This window comes from Eurosta solidaginis, chromosome 1 (assembly GCF_040869045.1).
Source record: "Eurosta solidaginis isolate ZX-2024a chromosome 1, ASM4086904v1, whole genome shotgun sequence".
Classification (NCBI taxonomy): Eukaryota; Metazoa; Arthropoda; class Insecta; order Diptera; family Tephritidae; genus Eurosta; species Eurosta solidaginis.
The window spans coordinates 53,749,321-53,769,313 of record NC_090319.1 but is presented as its reverse complement, the minus strand read 5'-3'; the positions used below and the strand labels follow the sequence as shown (position 1 = coordinate 53,769,313).

Here is a 19,993-nt window from a genome sequence, read left to right as displayed (position 1 = left end):
AGGGTAGCGTGCTCCGCCTACCACACCGAGGATCCTGGGTTCACGCCCCGGGAAAAGCAACATCAAAATTTTAGAAACAAGTTTTTTCAATTAAAAGAAAATTTGTCTAAGCGGGGTCGCCCCTCGGCAGTGTTTGGTAAGCAGTATTTCTGCCAAGAAAAGCTCTCAGTGAAAGCTCATCTGCCATGCAGGTGCCGTTCGGAGTCGACATAAAACATGTAGGTCCCGTCGCGCCAATTTGTAGGAAGAATTAAAAGGAGCACCACGCAAATTGGAAGCGAAGCTTGGCCTAACATCTCTTCGGAGGTTATCGCGCCTTACATTTATTTATTTTTGTCATGAATGAATCCGAAGTTATACTTATGAGTCTGATTTTACCAAAGGCTAAATAAAAACGCAGTATTCATGTGTTAACATCGAATATATTCTAAGGACGGCAGCTTACCATACTTAGAAAGTGGGGAGCGGGAGAGGTGGTTGTTGTTGCAGCGCTACTTCCCAATAAAAACATTCCCCGGGGGTTTTTGGGATTGTTAGCGATCTTCATGGTCCCTTGCCGGATATATGTATGTAGTTCCGGTACGTTTAGGTAAAAATCACCATTAAGGTACAAGCCCGACCATCTCGGGAACTATTTAATGTTACCACATTGAACCTTCCAGGCCATACCGTCCCACACCCCCTAGTTCCATGGAATTTGAGTCGCCAGAGCTTTGGCTGCTAAAGAGACAGGACTCGGCACGGGTAGGTAAAGTTGGAGATTGGGCGGGCGCGTACACCCCTTGAATAATTTGGGTATTTTAGTCGTCTCTTAAGACAGGCATAACTGCCACGGGCATATTCTAATCCCCTAACTCGATCCCATGTAAACTTGTATTATTTCACTTCCCAGCATGTTTTGTAATCACGTTTTAATGAGATCCTTCTTCCACTTTAGGTGCAAAGATCAGTTTCATACTCTTCCATCTTTGGGGGAATATAGGCTATGTGTTTCCCGTTCACTATAATGAAGATTATAGGCTAACCAAGATTGTGAAGCATCACCGTTTGGGCCGGGCGATTTCTAGGTCGAGAAATAGCAAATAATATCTTTTCCCTGTCAAGAAGTGATGCAAAATCTCTACCAGAAAGAAGATAGCCTACCGCAGTCCAGGAAATAAGTGTTCTCGAATGCGTCTAGTGCGCCTTCTGTAGTTTCTGTCCATATCACATTCTCTCTTCTGACGAATTGGTGGTTTGATTACAAAACTCGAGCTTAGTTCCTCTAAAGCACTCTTGTAGTTCTTAAGTACGACATTGATTCTTTCCTGTCAATCCCTAAATATTTCTGAGCACGAAAAATTAGAGGTGTATTAATTGTCTACTGAGTATCGTGGTTATATGAGGGTAGGCTGGGAAAACAAGTAGCATAAGACTTGGTACGGCTGGATTGTAGCTACCCTTTATAAAGGACACTGCCGAACGTTCCGTTGCAACAGCACATTACCTCACAACGTCACAAACTGTTTTTTCGAATCGTTTCGGTGCAACGATGTGGTTATGTGTGAGCAGACATTGGGATTGAAATATTCCCATAAGGACTTTCATCAGGCACAGTTAATAGTTCAATCACCACAGCGAGATAAGCTTTAGTGAAGCTTGATAGTTCGGCTCAATACTCTAGACCTCAACTACTGGCCTGGCGGATCTCATCAGCTGCGCTTACGAAGGTAACCGTAGGTCTATCGAATCAAGAGAAGACGTTAATAGAGAATCGAAAGTGAAGTCCCATCACCATGTCCTCGCGCGGACCAAGCGGTATACCTATAAGGTTACCATTGAGGTCTTTAAGTCCTGTCCGGGAAGTAGTTGGATACAATTACTTGCAAAGTTGGTATTTCGCTGACTATCCTCGATAGCTGTGGGGCTATGCGAAGTTTCTTGATTTCCGCTCAGCTTTTGGCCTAAATATTGAGTTCTCTACTGTTACAGTACTTGGAGTAGCCCAAATCTATTTAAATCTGTTAGGGCGTCTCGTCTATTCTGACATGTACTAGGCGTGGCACCTATCCGGACGATCTATTGAAACAAATAATATATTCGAAGAAGCTTTCACAGAAGTATTTAGCGGTGTAGTTGCATAATCCTTGATTAAATCCCGCAAAACATTGTCAACTTTTTTCAATTTATGTATCTTCCGCAGGGATTTCACAATTGGCTGAGGCTTTGGTATCTATTAAACGTATACAAAAATTCATGTTATATGAAGAGACTGACATTGTCGATAAATCCGCCGATAATCCAAATTATCCTGGTAGTAATCAATCCACCGTGGTAAAAGCTGATGAAAAAGCGCTTGACACACTAAAGCCTGAAAAGACATTCGCTTCAAATGGACATGCGACACTCTCAGAGGCCGGAATCGTACTTAGCAATGTAAGAGCTAAATGGGATGTCAAATCAACTGAATATACATTAGATGATGTAAATTTGCGTGTACAACCAGGAACATTGGTTGCAATTATAGGACCAGTTGGTTCGGGAAAGTCTAGGTAAGATTACATTTTGTTTAAAGAAGTAAATCGTTTTGATGCATAAACATAGAAAGGGAAAGGAAAACAGAATAAGAAAGGAACGAGGAAACGGAAAAGAGAAGAGAATATCAGGAAGAGTGTACACAAAAGAAAAGAAGCGAGAGAAGGATATGTTATGGAAAGGAAGAGAAATGAAAAGAAAGAAGGGATGAGAAGAGAAAGGATAAAGGGTAGAGGAAAAATATAGGATGACGTAAGGAGAATGGAAAACGGAAAAGAAAAAGGAAGACAATAAAAGGAATAAGAAAGCTCATTTGACGGCAGTGATGAAGATGATAATGCTGATTATCGTGGTTATAATGATGAAGAGAAGACGATATAGGAGATCAAGGTGAAGACAAAGGATTAAAATGAAGTGGTAAATGGTGAAGTGTACTGTTTAGTCAAATTTCTGCTTCTCCGAGTGTTGAAGACATGAGCATACAATGCATGATGATTCGGACTAAGTCCGCCCACTCCGTCTAGCAACACCGGGCCATTGCCCGCTAACCGTATTTTTTTCCCGCCCGCCATCGCGCAATTCATAAATTTTTTAAAATTTCTTTATGATCATGGCGGAACGATACAAGGTGGCAGCATGGGACAGCTGATTATAAACTTTTTTTTTGTTTTGAAACATCAACTTCCGGCGCAGTACGATTTTGACATTTGTCCATCGAATTTACAAAAACAAAGTATGTACATGGATTTTTTATTTATGTTTGTAGGCATGGCACTATGCTGCCACCTTGTATCGTTCCGCCTTGCTTATGATTATAGTTAAAAAGTGAAATAAAAGAAAAATTTTGTTTTTTAAAAATTCAAAGGAAAATCGTTTACGTTTTTATTTCAAAGTGCAAAGTCATACACCCAGTTAAGATAAAACAGCTGATCGAACCTACTTTATGGAAATCAATGTAATCGATTAATGGTGCCATGTTTTAATGGTTTTTGGTTTCGCGCCATATCCATAACATAAAAGTATTTGAGTTGGTAAATTTAATAATTTTTGTACATTTTATTCAATGTTTTGGATACTGTTATGTATTTACCAACAGTTGGCAGCCCTCTTTTTCCTACTGTCATTATTATTATATATATATATAAATACTCTTTCCTTTTTTCATATATTGATATAATTACTACTGCTATAGCTATGATGTAAAATTCCTCATACAAATAAATTGAAGTTTTTATTATATAGTATAACCTAAAATCAAGCGCGTGCATTTATTCCTTTATAGGACATAACAGATACGTTATGAATAAGTTATTTTTTGTGGAATATGTTTGTAATTTTTTGCGTTTTCTTCATTTTTATGAAATTTTCACGATTTTTAGGTTAAGGCACCATTAATCGATCACATTGGAGATGGTTATGGGTATGGTTACGACTATGGCGTTAGGGTTAAGGAAGTTTAATTGGTCCTTTCCTCATACTGTTAGGTCATGGTTATAGTCATAGTCAATTGAGAACGTTGACTGTTTAGGTTAGGGCTTTGGTTAAGCTTACGGTTATGGTTTTGGGTACGAATTCCTTAAATGTTGAGGTTATAGCTTTAATTACTCCTGTGGTTATGGTTAAGGTGACAGTTACCGTTTGGATTCCTATTTTTGTTTAGTTGATCTAAGTGCGAAATTAACGAATGTTTATCCATCAAAGTTTCAATTACAACTTTTCGCAATCGCACTAAAAATTTCTTTGTCTCCATTTACAGCTTAGTGCAAAGCATCCTGGGCGAGTTACGTCCCGAATCGGGTAGTATAAAAGTGAATGGCACTTTCTCATATGCCTCGCAAGAACCATGGCTCTTCACTGGTACTGTACGTCAGAATATACTCTTTGGTCACCCGATGAATCGGCGACGCTATCAGCAGGTAGTTAAGAAATGTGCGCTGGAACGTGATTTCGAATTACTACCACATGGTGATAAGACCATCGTGGGTGAACGTGGCGCTTCGCTTTCGGGTGGACAGAAAGCGCGTATTAGTTTGGCGCGTGCAGTTTATCGTCAAACCTCCATATACTTGTTGGATGATCCGCTTAGTGCGGTAGATACACATGTTGGACGTCATCTCTTCGATCAATGTATGCGGGGCTTTCTACGTGAACATATTGTAGTGCTGGTCACACATCAATTACAGTTTCTGCAGCAAGCTGATCAAATTGTTATCATGGATAAGGGGCGTGTAAGCGCTGTGGGTACTTATGATTCGTTACGTGAGTCTGGTTTAGATTTTGCAAAAATGTTAGCTGATCCTGAAAAAGAAGATTCAGTTGAAGAGAAGGCGCGTTCACGTTCCGGCAGTAAAGTTTATGGAAATCGGCGTAATAGTGAGGCTTCCTTGAACTCGGTGGCAGACTCATATGTTGATGAAGGACAGCCGATGCAACAGCAAGAAACGCAAGAGGAGGGCAAAATTGGTTTAGAATTATATCAAAAATATTTTCGTGCTGGTGGCGGTTTTTTCACATTTTTTGTTATGTTGCTGTTTTGTATATTGGCTCAGATGTTGGCATCAGGTGGAGATTGGTTCTTGTCCTACTGGTGAGTGTGCAAATTAATTAAAAAAAAAAAATTTGGAAAAAAATATTAATATTGATTTTACAGGGTTGCCAAAAAAGGAAAAATTGAAGCGGTACTGTCGGCACGTCTCAATGACGCCCAACTCAACGAAACCAGCTCGCTGAATCAAACCTCACACCTAAGCGAATCCCACCTCAATGATATTTTAACAAATTTTAATGATACAACAACACTGCCTCCCATGACGGAATCGACATTTACTTCTATGCTACGTGATTTTGGTGTGGCAGTGGATGCTGATACTTTGGACATTTACATTTTTACGGCCATCACAGTGGCAACCATTGTCATAACGCTCGCTCGTAGTTTTCTGTTCTTCAATGTCGCAATGAGAGCTTCCATAAATCTACATAATTCAATGTTCCGTGGTATTACACGTGCTGCTATGTATTTTTTCAATACAAATCCTTCAGGTCGTATATTGAATCGTTTCTCCAAGGATATGGGCCAAGTGGATGAGATATTGCCGGCGGTCATGATGGATGTTATACAAATATTCCTGGCTCTTTTCGGTATTGTAATTGTGATTGCAATCGTGAATCCATTCTTTCTAGTACCAACAGGTGTATTGGCGATATTCTTCTATTACTTGAGATCTTTTTATTTGAAGACGTCGCGTGATGTGAAGCGTTTGGAAGCAATAAGTAAGTAGGAAATGTTGAAACTGAAGTTTATAATGAAGCTTAGGTTTCAAAGGAGATTAGAGAAGAGATGATGGGGTTGCGGATGGAAGGCGACTATACAATGATTATAAGATGACTCCAAAAGCATTGTTCTTGTAGAATTTCCCGCATGTTAAGCAGTTCTAACAGACGTTGTTCAGCCCTATCTTTGGTAGTTATCTGCAATTTGATGGCCGATCTACGAACATATCGCCACCCACTGACCCCATTTTCGTCACGTTAGGTGTCACTGTTGGCCCCAAACATCTTTTTGAGAAAAGATAAGCCAGCTGAAAGGGTCAACAAGTCGTCTGCACGGCTGTCGTGATGGCACCACCAGGTGTTAATACTTCAACGTAACGTATTCATTCACATCGGGAAATATATTACTCTCGTCAAAATTACTCAATTCGGTCACACCAGCATTATTATCATCATCGACTGTATTCCAGGCAGGCCAGATTATTGTGTGCCGTCATTCCCTAGAAAGAGCAATGAATGGAGTGCTCATTCGGGGCAGTGAACTTGTTAACTGGAAGCCGGTTGGGAGACTGATTTTCGGTTTGGAGCTTGGGTTAATATGAAGACTTAAGCTGCACGAGCGCTGTAGAAACTGCGCGAAATGGTGGATGGTTGGGTGGAGTGTGAGCTGGGAGTATCACTCCTCGCCTCGAACAATTATAAGATTATGATCAGCTGGGTCCAGGACCATAGCAAAATAGTAATAAAACCGGACGTAGAGCGCTGTGGCGAATTCGAAGACAGACATTGTCAGTTTGAGGCTAGCGAGGTCTTTCCGAAAGAAGTGAAAGTGGTCTTCCGCAATCATAAAGTTCGAAAATGCTCATAAATAAACAGTGATTGGTGTTCTGATAGATCAATGTCTATCTGCTAGATCAGTCTTATGCGAGATGACCTCCTGTCTGGTTAGCTACGAACAAGCGACGATATTAGATCACAATGCGAGGGGACGATTAAAGGGGATCCTAACTGACCTAACATTCAAAGCCGACCATATCACGGCAATTGTGGGCTTCAGGTTGCAGAACATAAAATATCCTTCAATGGAGGAATGTAAGGAGGACCTAAACAGTGGTAGGGGCATTAAACCTATACAGACGGCATGCAAATGGAAAAGGGGACTGCAACTGTAATGTACTCAAAGCATCTGCGGGTAAATCAATCGTACCGGTCTATGCCGTAGAGAAAGCAGCGATACTGATTCAGTAGAGTACCGTCACAGACACAAATGTAACAGTCTTTGTCGACAGCCAGGCTGCCTAAGAGGCATTCGAGTCCAATGTGATAGCTTCGGAGATTATGTAAAGATGTTAAGCCTCCCTTTGCTGGTTCCTCTGTCATAGCGATTTTGAAATAATCAATTTGCAGATGAGTTAGTCAGGCATGTTTTTGGGAAAAACAGGGATGATTGTGAGGTCCTCATGGCCATGTTTGCATAGTAAAGGAACCAGCTTCCTTCTCAAGCTAAGCAAATTTGCAGTGTGAGCATGTCTACGGGTGTGATCACAGCTCACGGTCTCGCATCCTAATAAGCTCCCTCTGCAGAAACTGTCAATATGAGGAGGAAGAAAAGTTGATTCATTATTTTCTCTGCCGGTGTCCAAGACTGCAAGCAATATGACTCAGTTTTCCGCTACCTTTCATATCCCTCTCCCTTTACCACTGCCCTACCTCTATTTATTGGTAAGGCAAAATTCGTATTAGAAAGAATTTAGTCCATTGCAGTGTCCAGAGCAGAGTATTGTGGGTCTCTCTGGCAGATACAGTAAATTTCGAGAGGATGAAACGATTTTCCCCCATAGCCTTTCAAATTTAGCTTGGATACAAGCCGAATAGGGCATAGGACCTTCTTCAGTGTCATCCTACATTCTATAATAACCATACCCGTTGCCTTGTACTCATTATTATTATTTATTTACTTTCATTTTAGCTCGTTCACCAATCTACTCCCACATGGCAGCCTCGCTTTCCGGCTTAGCAACAATACGCGCCTACGGTGCTCAACGTGTACTCATATATGAGTTCGATAACTATCAGGATGTGCATAGTTCTGCTTTCTACATGTTCATTTCAACGTCACGTGCTTTCGGTTATTGGCTCGATTGTTGCTGTGTAATCTACATAGCCATTATTACATTAAGTTTCTTTCTATTTCCACCAGAGAATGGTGGCGATGTCGGTTTGGCTATAACACAAGCAATGGGCATGACGGGCATGGTTCAATGGGGTATGCGTCAATCAGCTGAATTGGAAAACACAATGACTGCAGTAGAACGTGTTGTGGAATATGATGACATTGAACCGGAAGGTGAGCTCGAAGCGCCAGCTGATAAAAAGCCACCACCAACATGGCCGGAGCAGGGTAAAATCGTTTTCGATGAGTTGAGCTTGCGCTATTTACCAGATCCAAAGGCGGAATATGTATTGAAGTCATTGAATTTTGTGGTCAAACCATGCGAGAAAGTGGGCATTGTAGGACGTACTGGTGCTGGTAAATCTTCGCTGATCAATGCGCTCTTTAGGTTATCTTACAATGATGGCTCAATCATTATCGATTCCCGTGACACTAAAGATATGGGCTTACATGACTTACGTAGTAAAGTTTCGATTATACCACAAGAACCGGTGCTATTTTCAGGTACAATGCGTTATAATTTAGATCCATTTGATGAGTATTCTGATGCGAAATTATGGAATGCACTCGAAGAGGTGAGAACATTGTGAGGGTTTAGTGGAAGATCGCTCTAACTTGTATGACAGTCCGAAAAGACGCTATCTCCGGAAAACATTGAGAAACTAGATTTCTCAGACATTGTCACAACGGCAGCCAACCGAAGGCGATCTTACACTTAGCCGCCGATTTGTATTATTTAAAATAAAATATATTTTGAAAACATGTTTCTTCCACACAGGTTAAGCTGAAAAGTGTCGTTGCTGAACTTCCCAGTGGTCTACAGAGTAAAATTTCTGAGGGTGGTGCCAATTTCAGTGTTGGTCAACGTCAGTTGGTGTGCTTGGCACGCGCTATATTACGTGAAAATCGTATTTTGGTCTTAGACGAGGCTACCGCAAATGTAGATCCTCAAACGGATGCGCTTATTCAAGTGACAATCAGAGATAAATTTAGAAATTGTACGGTACTCACAATTGCCCATCGCCTGAATACGGTGATGGATTCGGATAAGGTGTTGGTAATGGATGCTGGCCAGGTGGTAGAGTTTGGCTCACCACATGAACTCTTGACGCAAAGTAAAGAAAAAGTGTTCTATGGTATGGTGCAGCAAACGGGGAAATCCACAGCAGAAAATCTAATGAAGGTGGCGCAAAAGGTGAGTGAAGCTAATAAAAGAATGATAACCTACTTTGTAAAAATGTTTAATCACTGTCTTGAGGATGAAACAACTACAAATATATTTCTTTGCATAGCTTACAAATCTTTTTGACACTTAGTTGATGTTGTTTTTGTTGTTGTTCTTGTTGGAGTGTTATCGACGTTGATGGTGCTTTGCCGGATGCAGATCCCGTACGTTCCGGTACCAAGCCCGACCATCTCGGGAACGATTTGTTATGAGCACATGCGACGTTCTTGGCCATCGCGCCCTCCCACCCCCTACATCCATGAGGAGTTCGTGGTCGACAGAGCCTCGGCTGGTAATGAAGCAGGATTCGCCACGGATAAGTGAGGTTGACAATTGGGTTTGGAGAAGCTATATATTGCGCAGGCAACCTGAAAAGGTTGCGCTACACAACCCCTTGAATCTGGTATTTTAGTCGGGTGTATTCTGCCCCCTAACCCGCTGGGGGACTTAGTTGGTGTATTGTTTTTGGTTAGTTTATACCTGTTGTGGACTCCGTTACCAAATTTTTTGAACCCACCGGACTGGAAAGGCTGTAATCGGTCTAAAGCCGAAGGACTCATACGTAAATAAAACTTCAAACCCAAGGAAGCTCAGTTTGAATTGCGCTCCTCAAACTGATATTTAATACAAATTTCTCACTTATATTCTCACTGTATAAAGGGCCAATTAATGATGACTTGAAATGAAACCATACACCATAACCAGATAAAACAGCTGATCGAACCTACCTTATGGAAATCAACGTAATCGATTAATGGTGCCATACCATAACGCTAACGCCATAATCATACCATAGCCAACCAATTGGTTTTTGGTTTCTCGCCATATCCATAACCTAAAAATACTTGAGTTGGTGAATTTAATAACTTTTTGTAGATTTTATCCATTGTTTTGGAGACGCTGTGGCTAAGGACTTATTTTTTGCGGAACATGGTTGTAATTTTTTGCATTTTCTTAATTTTTAGGAAATTTTGACGATTTCTAGGTTAAGGCACCATTAATCGATCACATTCGAGATGGTTATGGACATGGGTATGGTTACGACTATGGCGTTAGGGTTAAGGAAGTTTAATTGGCCCTTAAACTGTCAGTTTCCTTGTATCCCAATTAGAGAACTTTAATTAGTCTAACAAAGAAAGATTGCGAAATATCCTTGATCTGTTCACAAAAGTACCGTAGGGGTAGTATTACTAAAAGTACCTAGGATTCAACAAAAGTCCCATTGTCGCTTCAAATGAAAGCACATTTTGACAAAAAAAAAATGTCCTTTGTTGTACAAAGAAACGGACAACCTACGTTGTCTAAATTGTTTAATTATTGTTGCGATAGTTGTCATTTTGTTTGCGAGGACTGGCGCTATGTGGAGGCACCAATGGTGATAATATCTTCTTCCACTTGTCTTATCCATACGCCTTATTGTGTAAGAACTTAAATACCATCTTTTTTATGAGAAGGGAATGGAAAATGGTGCAGTTTTTCCGAAATCTGCCAACTGAAGCATTGTTAAGCATAGTTGTTTTTGTTGTAGTAGCGTTCGCCCCATCCAATAGGTGCGACCAATCAAAAAAATGGTATCATTGTCCTCTAACAGTTTCGGACCAGGGGTCAGCATTCCATAGTTACAATTGTGCTCTCATTGCGTATGCGATAGCACATTCACTCTCAATTTTTAGAGACCCATGGTTTAGACCAGCGGTGGGCACCACTACATTTACACGGTTACCAAATTAAGAATGTGCTAGTAAACACGAACGCGTAGCGAGCACGAAAGCAAAATCAATTATTTATTTAGTTTGATTTCAATGCTTGAACGGTGAACACGTGTCACACACACTCTTTGGTACTCTGTTTTAAGCGCGCGTGCGATATTTCCTTACTGTTGGACCATCGAAATCAAACTAAAAGAGCTGTCGTTGATTTTGACGAAGTGGCCGTTGTGCTCTCGCTTATCGTATACATATATGGTCGCTTAGCAGGTGCTAAGCTCACGCCCACCCCGGGTTTAGACAAACATGAAATACTCCCAGCCGTACGACCAAACCTTACAGATGTTGTTCTGACTTTCTCTCTTCTTTCCTCTCCTCTTGCATTTTCTAGTTTACCTTAATCGTTCATTCTTCCGTAAATCTTCATCACTTTCCTTTTACTCTTTCTGCTCTTGCTCTTATCTAAACCTAACACTCACTACTGCTCTTAATCTTATCTTATTGTTATTCTTACTCTTTCTGTTAAACTCTTATTCCCACTTTTTGTCAAATCATTGCTTTTTCCGCACATTGCATTACTAAAGTAGTAAAAGAGTAGCAAACATTTTCCCTCCCTTCAATTTAGAAATTCATGGGCGGATTATGGGGGCCGACAAATTTGTGTTGTTGTACTACTGACTTCACCTGTCTGCTTTTATTACATCATGATCAAGTTTAAGCAACAGCTCTGTTAAAAAAAATATATGCAACTAGCTTTACCAGGCGTACGTTGTAACGCCCGAGATAGAATGAATGTTGCGTTATTTTTTCTGTTTTGTTTTCTGATAATTTAATTTATTGTTCTGTAAATTGAATTGAATTTTGTACGCATATTTGGTGAAGTTTTCGTTTAAAACATTTTAGTATTGTATCTTATTGTAATGCAAGTGGGTACATAATATTTTTGGTTTTTTCGTTCGGTGCAAAGATAAGCAAATTTTTTGGTTTTCCAACTCTAGAGCAAGCAACATATAGCTGGTCATGGGAAAAGCACGGACTCTAAATTTAAGCATGCAATAGTAAGCGATTGTCCTTGTGCTTGCAAAAGCAAGGCGTACAGGAAACTGTAAGCGCTTAAAATTGAAGGAATGATTGGGATCCGTGGTATGATCACATCTTCACCTTTGCTTTTACCGCTGATGATTGTTGCTTTGATTACATTCCGAAGAAGCATGACTGGTGAGCCAATTTTCAAAGTTGATATACATATGTGCAGGCATTCCTTTTGGTTCTAAGGAGTATAGAAATTCATTTGGATAATTCACAATTTTATCTTCATCTGTAACTGTGTCGATCGTTTTATATTTCGTCACTTCACCAGGAAATTGATTTTGAAAGCGATCATTGATTTTCTTAACATGATCATTTTTGGGAGCTAAGATAGTTCTTTCGCATAGCCAAAAACATTTAAATTTTAAATTCTTAATTCTGAAATATGAAAAACTTTCGTCATGATCGAAGGAACCCCGAGCCAAAATTTGGTGATGATCGAAGTATAGCAAACACGTTTTCATAGGGAACACACACACAGAATTTGATTTTTATAGAAGATGTAGATAGACTGAAGCTAAACAATTTTTTTAACAGCGGCAGATTACTAAACGTCCAAAAGGCATAACAGCTAAACTCAACAATGCAGTCAAACTTTAGGTGTTAAAATAACTTAAGTTTGTACGGCAGCCATAGTTTTTCCCCATTCCACATTTTACTGGAGGTTTTAGGACTTAACGTCACATAGCTCCTTACCAATTTTAATTAGCCTACCATTACGACATCCAGATATATGCAGTATAATATATTCCATTTGTATGGGAGGTGCCATGCTCCCTTTTTCCCAATTCCATATTTTCTTGGTGGTGTTAAGGATTGACCTCAAATAACTCCTTACTGAATTTCAATGTTCTGGCATGTATACCTTCAAAGGTATGCAGTACCAAAGATTCCACTTGTATGGGAGGTGCCACGCCCCTTTTATATATCGAAACTATTTTTAGCCTAAAACCTTCCCGTTGATCGAAGGAACCCATAACCAAAATTTGGTGATGATTGATGTGTGGGAAATACGTTTCCATAGCGAACACAAACACACACAGAATTTGATTTTTATATATATACAGCTAAACCGATTTGGGATTTCAAAATCAACTAACCATCATCTCTCCTTCCTGTATCTTTCCTAAAAATTTCATGGCAATCTGTCGAGCCGTTCTCGAGTTATGGAGTGACAATCAAAATGTACACTTCTTTTTATATTGTAACGAATTTACTTGCAAGTCCCCTTATTTGCCCTTCTGCTAAGTTCGAATCACTAAACTGTTGAATAAATAACTCCAATATTGAATAATGGAAAAATGGCCTTTATTAAAGTACTTCACAATAACACTTATACTTTGCAACTAGCTGGCTTAATAACTAAACTGATTGATAGCTCAAATGAAACTGACTTTCAAAATAATACTGCTATTGCTCGCTAGATATCGTCTTAATCGAAACTGATTATATCGCCTCTACCGCTGGTGCTTTTATACTCTTTGATTTCCTCGTGGTATCTTCTAGGCGCTTCCAGAATTTACTTAGTTGCCGCCATATAATTATAACTACAGATGCACGTATATAGCTTCTCATATGCGTGTATTTGTGAGCGACACTTCAACAATTACAATTGCATACTTTTGGGAGCATCTCTTCTCTGCTGCGTGTACGTACATATGTGTAGACATAATGTTTTATTCGTTTATGTAGATACAAGGGACTGTCTGCTTTATTGTTGTTGTGACTTCATTTACTTAGCATCAGACTAGGGATGTGAGTATCACCTGGTGTCACTCATATTCGTCACACTGCCCTCCACGTCACAAACCTCTCGATCTAAACGCTGCCAGCCTTTCCAAATGAAACACTTTCATTTTGGTAAGTGGTTTGCCAATGGTTTGTATGCGGAACACTACATCGTTGATCCGTTTTACAACTTTGTATGGGCCTTCCCAATTACACTGCAATTTCGGGGACAAACCTTTTTTTCGTTGTGGGTTGTATAACAGCACCAAATCTCCTTCCTGAAACCCTTCCGAATTAATTGCTTTATCGTACCTCGCTTTCATCTTGTCACTCATAATTTTTGATCGTTTCCTTACAAGATCGTGTATCTCTCTCAGCTTTTCTTCCAAATCACTAGTGGATTCCTTAACATTTCTCTCCGCATTGGCATCTATCCCAAACATCAAATTAGCTGGGAGTTTTAGGTCATTGCCAAAAACTACTTTTGCATGGGTTTGGCCCGTTGTCTCATGCACGGCTGATCGGTAAGCCATCAAGAATAATGGTATGCGGGTATCCCACTCTTTATGGTACTTGTCTACTACTTTCCTTAAGTGCTCCTCCAATGTTCTATTGAATCGTTCTAACATACCATCGGATTGAGGATGCAATGCACTTGTCCGTGTTTTTCGAATGTCCAATGATTTACACATTTCCTGGAACACAGCTGATTCCAAATTCCTGCCTTGGTCAGAATGTAACTCCATTGGTACACCATACCTTGCAACCCAATTGTTTATAAACACTTCTTCTACCGTTTCCGCTTCTTGATTTGGGATTGGGTATACCTCTGGCCATTTGCTGAAATAATCCATAACTACTAGTACATATTTGTTTCCGCCGTTGCTAGTAGGAAATGGACCGGCGACATCCATAGCGATCCTTTCAAATGGCGCACCTGAGTTATATTGCTTCATCTGGCCATGACTTCGGGGTCTGGGCCCTTTTGCTCTGCTGCAAACCTCGCAGTTCGCAATCCACTCAGTGACCGACTGACGGCAACCAACCCAATAGAATCTCTGTTTATTCTTCTCGAGCGTCTTCGTGATTCCAAGATGACCTCCGCTTGGACCATTATGCAGCTCGCTGAGCACGTCAGGAATCCTCTTTCTGGGAACAACTATCAGTTTCTTCTTGCATTTACCATCCTCACTCTCCCATACTCTATGAAGGCAACCGGATATCAATTCTAAACTGTTCCACTATGCCCAATATGACTTCGCAATGGGACTCTCTGCTGACATCTCTTCTCTGTTTGGTCTTTCGTTTCGTTCGAGCCCTTGCATAACACGTGACAGATCTGTATCTTCTAGCTGACACTTTCTTAGCTGTTCCTTGTCCCATTCATCTGCACATGTTATAGTCATTAGCCGGACATCTATAATGCGTTCTTTAGCCTCGGCTTTTGAACAGTGCTTGCATTCCAAACTACATGGTCTTCGTGACATTGCATCGGCATTTCCATGGGTACTACCTTTTCGATGCTCAATGGAAAAGTCATAGCTTTGTAGTCGCTCGATCCACCGTGCCAATTGTCCTTCCGGATTACGGAACTGCAGAAGCCATTTTAAAGCTGCGTGATCTGTCCTGACACGTAATCGCTGGCCGTAGAGGTATTTGTGAAAATGTTTAATGCACTATACCAATGCCAACAGCTCTCTCCGCGTAACGCAGTAGTTCCTCTCTGGTTTTCCAATCGAACGGCTGTAATATGCAACTACCTTCTCTGGTCCATCGACCAGTTGTGATAAAACGCCTCCTATAGCATATCCACTCGCATCTGAATCTAGAATAAACTTTGCTCCTGGAATTGGATATGCCAACATTGGGGCAGTGCACAAACGCTCTTTCAATGTTTGGAAAGCTACTTCTTGCTCCTTCTTCCATTCAAAAGCTTTATTTTTTCTAGTTAGCTCGTGGAAACTATGGGCTACGCTGGCAAAATTTGGTACAAATCGGCGGTAATATGTGCACAGCCCAAGGAAACTTCTCAACTCATGCAGATTCTGTGGTCTTGCCAATCCTTTACTGCCTCTATCTTTTCATTCGCTGTACGGATATCTTCTGTCGTTACCTTGTGACCCAAATAATTTACTTCCTTTTTAAACAGCGCACACTTTTTGGGACTTAACTTCAGACCAGCGCCAGCTATTCTCTGGAAAACTTCATCTAAGTTTTTAAGATGTTCATCAAAGTTCTTGCCTAATATGATGATGTCGTCCAGGTACACCAAGCATGTTTTCCAATGTAGTCGTTTCAATACCTGATCCATGACTCTCGAAAGTAGCTGGTGCATTACATAGTCCAAAGGGCATTACTGTAAATTGCCAAAGACCATCTCCGACGCTGAAGGCTGTTTTCTCTTTGTCTTCCTCCTTCACCTCCACTTGCCAAGAGCCGCTTTTCAAGTCCAGTGTGGAAAACCATTTCGTACCAGATAGCGAGTCCAGAGTGTCGTCAATTCTTGGCAATGGATAGCTATCCTTTTTCGTAACGTCATTCAACTTCCGGTAGTCCACGCAAAACCTCATTTTTCCATCCTTCTTCTTTACAAGTACTACCGGTGAGCTCCATGGACTAGCTGACGGTTCGATGACGCCGCTATCGCTCATTTCTTGTATGATTTGACTCACAATTTCCCGCTTCGCCAGTGGAACACTACGTGGAGCTTAACGGATCGGCCTCACATCTCTCGTGTCAATTTGATGTTTCACAACATTGGTGCGGCCTGGTTTGGAACCATCCTGGTCAAATATGTTCGCGTACTTTAGGAGCAGTTGTTTTGCTTTACTCTGATAGGCTTCCTCTAGCCCCTGCGTCCATGCCGTGATGTCATTTGAAAGATCGGTATTACTAGATGGAACGTGTTCCTGGAGCTGTTCACAGTTAATAATTACTTTATACTCTTGGCATCTTCCCAAAATAGCTCCTTTGGTCAGTTTGAGTGGTGACTTGAACTCATTGAGTACTCTTACCGAAATACGTCCATCTTGTTTTGTCATAGCCAGGGTTTTTCCTACAAGTATGTTCGGTGCTGATTTGTTTGCTGCTTCGACAACCCACAATTTGTTTGTCCACAATCTCCATCAACCTCTGCCCAGATGACTGCTTCTGATTTTGGTGGTATTTGCTGACTCTCTTCCACCAGCACTCGTTTACTGCTGTAGCCTCTCTCGTAGCCGAAATTAAGTGGCACATCCATGTTCCTATATCACATCGTCTTGCTTTGCATATCGATCTTGATGCCTTGGTTGATTAAGAAGTCCAGTCCAATTATGATTTAACAATACCTGCCACTATAAAATTGTGTAGTACCGTGACGTTCCCAATTGCTACTTCACATTCTACTTCTCCAATTACCTGGGTGTCCTCTCCCGTGGCTGTACGTAATCTTGCTCCATGCAATGGTCTTATCTTCTTGTTGACTAAATCTGATCGAATGATGGAATGGGATGCACCCGTATCTACAGTCAGTAAACGTTCCTTTCCATCCACATGTCCTCCGACAGTGAGATTGCTTGACCTTCTTCCAGTTTGCGAGATAGAGATTATGGGGCATTCAATTGAGGGAGCCAGCTGTCGCCGCTTGCGGCTGACTCGCTTTAGTTTAACGATGGAGTGGATTTGGAGATTTGCTCGTCTCCTTCAGCTCTGCGTTTACGGCCACCCACATTGCTGGAATTGTTAGGATTGGTACTGCAATAACGTGCAATGCGCCCTAGCTTCCCACACTTAAAGCATTTGACGGCACCATCATTTTTCTGCTGCGTTCCTTTTAATGCTTCCAAAATTGTGTCTACCCAGTCTGGCCTTTCCACTTCCACGCGATGAGCTTTGTATACGGGCTTACTCAAAAGTGACGCTGTTTCCTGAGTCAGTGCGTGGGATACCGTTTCAGCAAATGTTAGTTTTGGATTCGCATATGTAGCCCGCTTCGTTTCCACATCTCGTATGCCATTTATGAAGCTCTGGATTTTTACCCTTTCAGTGTATTCCACGGGTGCGTCCGCATTTGCCAAATGAGCCAACCTTTCAACATCCGAAGCAAAATCTTGCAAAGTCTCGTTAGCTTTTTGGCAACGGTTTTGCAATTCTATTTGAAATATCTGTTTCCTGTGTTCGCCTCCGTATCGCCGTTCTACAGCAGCCATCAATGCGTCATAACTGTTCTGTTCGTACTCTGGAATAGTCTGTAAGATTTCGGCAGCTGGTCCTTTCAATGCTACGAAGAGTGCGGCAACTTTATCTTCCACATTCCAGTTGTTAACTGCTACGGTCTTCTCAAACTGTAGCTTAAAGACCTGGAAAGGTGCAGAACCGTCAAAGGACGGTGTTTTTACCTTCGAATTGCTTGCTGAAATAACTGGGCGATTTAGTTGCAGCTCCTGTATACGACCTTTTAAAGCATCTACCTCAGCCTCGATTTTGTTCTCAAACTGCATTATTTTTTCGTCCATACGGGCTTCTAGTTGTACAGAGATCTTCGATGATACCTGTGCTGAAATTTGTCCCGACATTTCGGATATACGTGCCTCCTGTGTTTCCATTTGGGATACCATATATGTCTTCTGTTCTGCCAGTTGAGTTTTCATCTTGGATGTAATACGTGTCTTCTGTGACTCCAGTTGGGATGTTACATTTGACTTTGGTTCTTCCAGTTGGGATGTTATATTTGTCTTTTGTTCTTCCAGTTGTGATGACATGTTTGTGGATATTTGTGATGACATTTCGGACATTTGTGCCGATATTGCAGCCAATATCATGTTCAAGTCTGTGTTCGCCATTGTCTGCGGTGTTTCATTTTTCTCCTCCAATTTTGTTGTCACATCGCCATCAAGATGAAAGACATACTCTTCCACGTCAATTCCTTCTAATTCCATTGCCTCTCGTAGTCGTGCCTGAAGTTCGAGTTTAATGCCGGTTGTATTCAATCCACGGCTCTCCAACTCCTTCTTCAGTTGCGGGATCTTCAATTCACTTAACTTTGCCATGTCCAAGTTGTATTCGAAGTCTTCGGAATTTATTCAACAATTCTTCTTCTGACACCAATTGTAACGAATTTACTTGCAAATCCTCTTATTTGCCCTTCTGCTAAGTTGGAATCACTAAACTGTTGAATAAATAACTCCAATATTGAATAATGGAAAAATGGCCTTTATTAAAGTACTTCACAATAACACTTATACTTTGCAACTAGCTGGCTTAATAACCAAACTGATTGATAGCTCAAATGAAACTGACTTTCAAAATAATACTGCTGTTGCTCGCTAGATATCGTCTTAATCGAAACTGATTATAGCGCCTCTACCCCTGGTGCTTTTATACTCTTTGATTTCCTCGTGGCATCTTCTAGGCGCTTCCAGAATTTACTTAGTTGCCGCCATATAATTATAACTACAGATGCACGTATATAGCTTCTCATATGCGTGTACTTGTGAGCGACACTTCAACAATAACAATTGCATACTTTTGGGAGCATCTCTTCTCTGCTGCGTGTACGTACATATGTGTAGACATAATGTTTTATTCATTTATGTAGATACAAGTGACTGTCTGCTTTATTGGTGTTGTGACTTCATTTACTTAGCATCAGACTAGGGATGTGAGTATCACCTGGTGTCACTCATATTAGTCACAATATATATGGATATGTATAAAAAATACTCTTTTTTATAAATCTTTTTTTGAAGATTTTGAATTCTGGATTTTTGCTGCTTCTGTCAAATCACGTCCTCCAAGCTCTACTAACAATTATTAATGTCACCAAAAGATAAGCAATCAAAGCTGTTAAGATAACAGATTTCTATCGACATAAGAATAACAGTAGCTGTTCATATTCCAGTGATCTCTGTGTCAATATAGTATTTGCATAAAGGCCGCACTACAATGAAGTTTATCATATATATGCGTTGAACACATTATTATGAATCCCAGTGACGCAAATATAATGAAGTTCAGACTTATTGAATTTTGAAGCTTATTCCGCCTTGACCATTCACATACAAAATTTCGCGAAGCACTGCTATAAACATTCCCACTAAACAAGAAAAATACAATAAAGAAAATTTAATTGAAGTTTTTAACTGTGAAAAATGTTGAAAAAGTAGCAACGAGTGGAAAAAATAATTTCACTTGCAAAGTGTGAAATGCCCCAAAGCAAATGTCAAATTCTTCTTCTTATGCTTTGCTTGCAACAGAAGTTGGGAGTTGGCTACTTTATCATGTCAGATGGTACCAGTATCGCTCAAT

General features: G+C 40.6%; 1 protein-coding gene across 13 annotated transcripts in view; it reads left to right on the top strand.

Annotated features, from left to right (window-relative positions):
- Positions 1–19,993, top strand: part of LOC137253408 (probable multidrug resistance-associated protein lethal(2)03659) — a 133,553-nt gene that overhangs the window by 108,174 nt on the left and 5,386 nt on the right. For all 13 annotated transcript variants that reach the window (XM_067790360.1, XM_067790388.1, XM_067790330.1 and 10 more), the window contains 5 exons: positions 2,183–2,531; positions 4,271–5,101; positions 5,165–5,784; positions 7,754–8,532; positions 8,736–9,152. In XM_067790360.1, the coding sequence (XP_067646461.1) occupies positions 2,183–2,531; positions 4,271–5,101; positions 5,165–5,784; positions 7,754–8,532; positions 8,736–9,152 (2,996 nt within the window). The remainder of the gene's footprint in view (positions 1–2,182; positions 2,532–4,270; positions 5,102–5,164; positions 5,785–7,753; positions 8,533–8,735; positions 9,153–19,993) is intronic.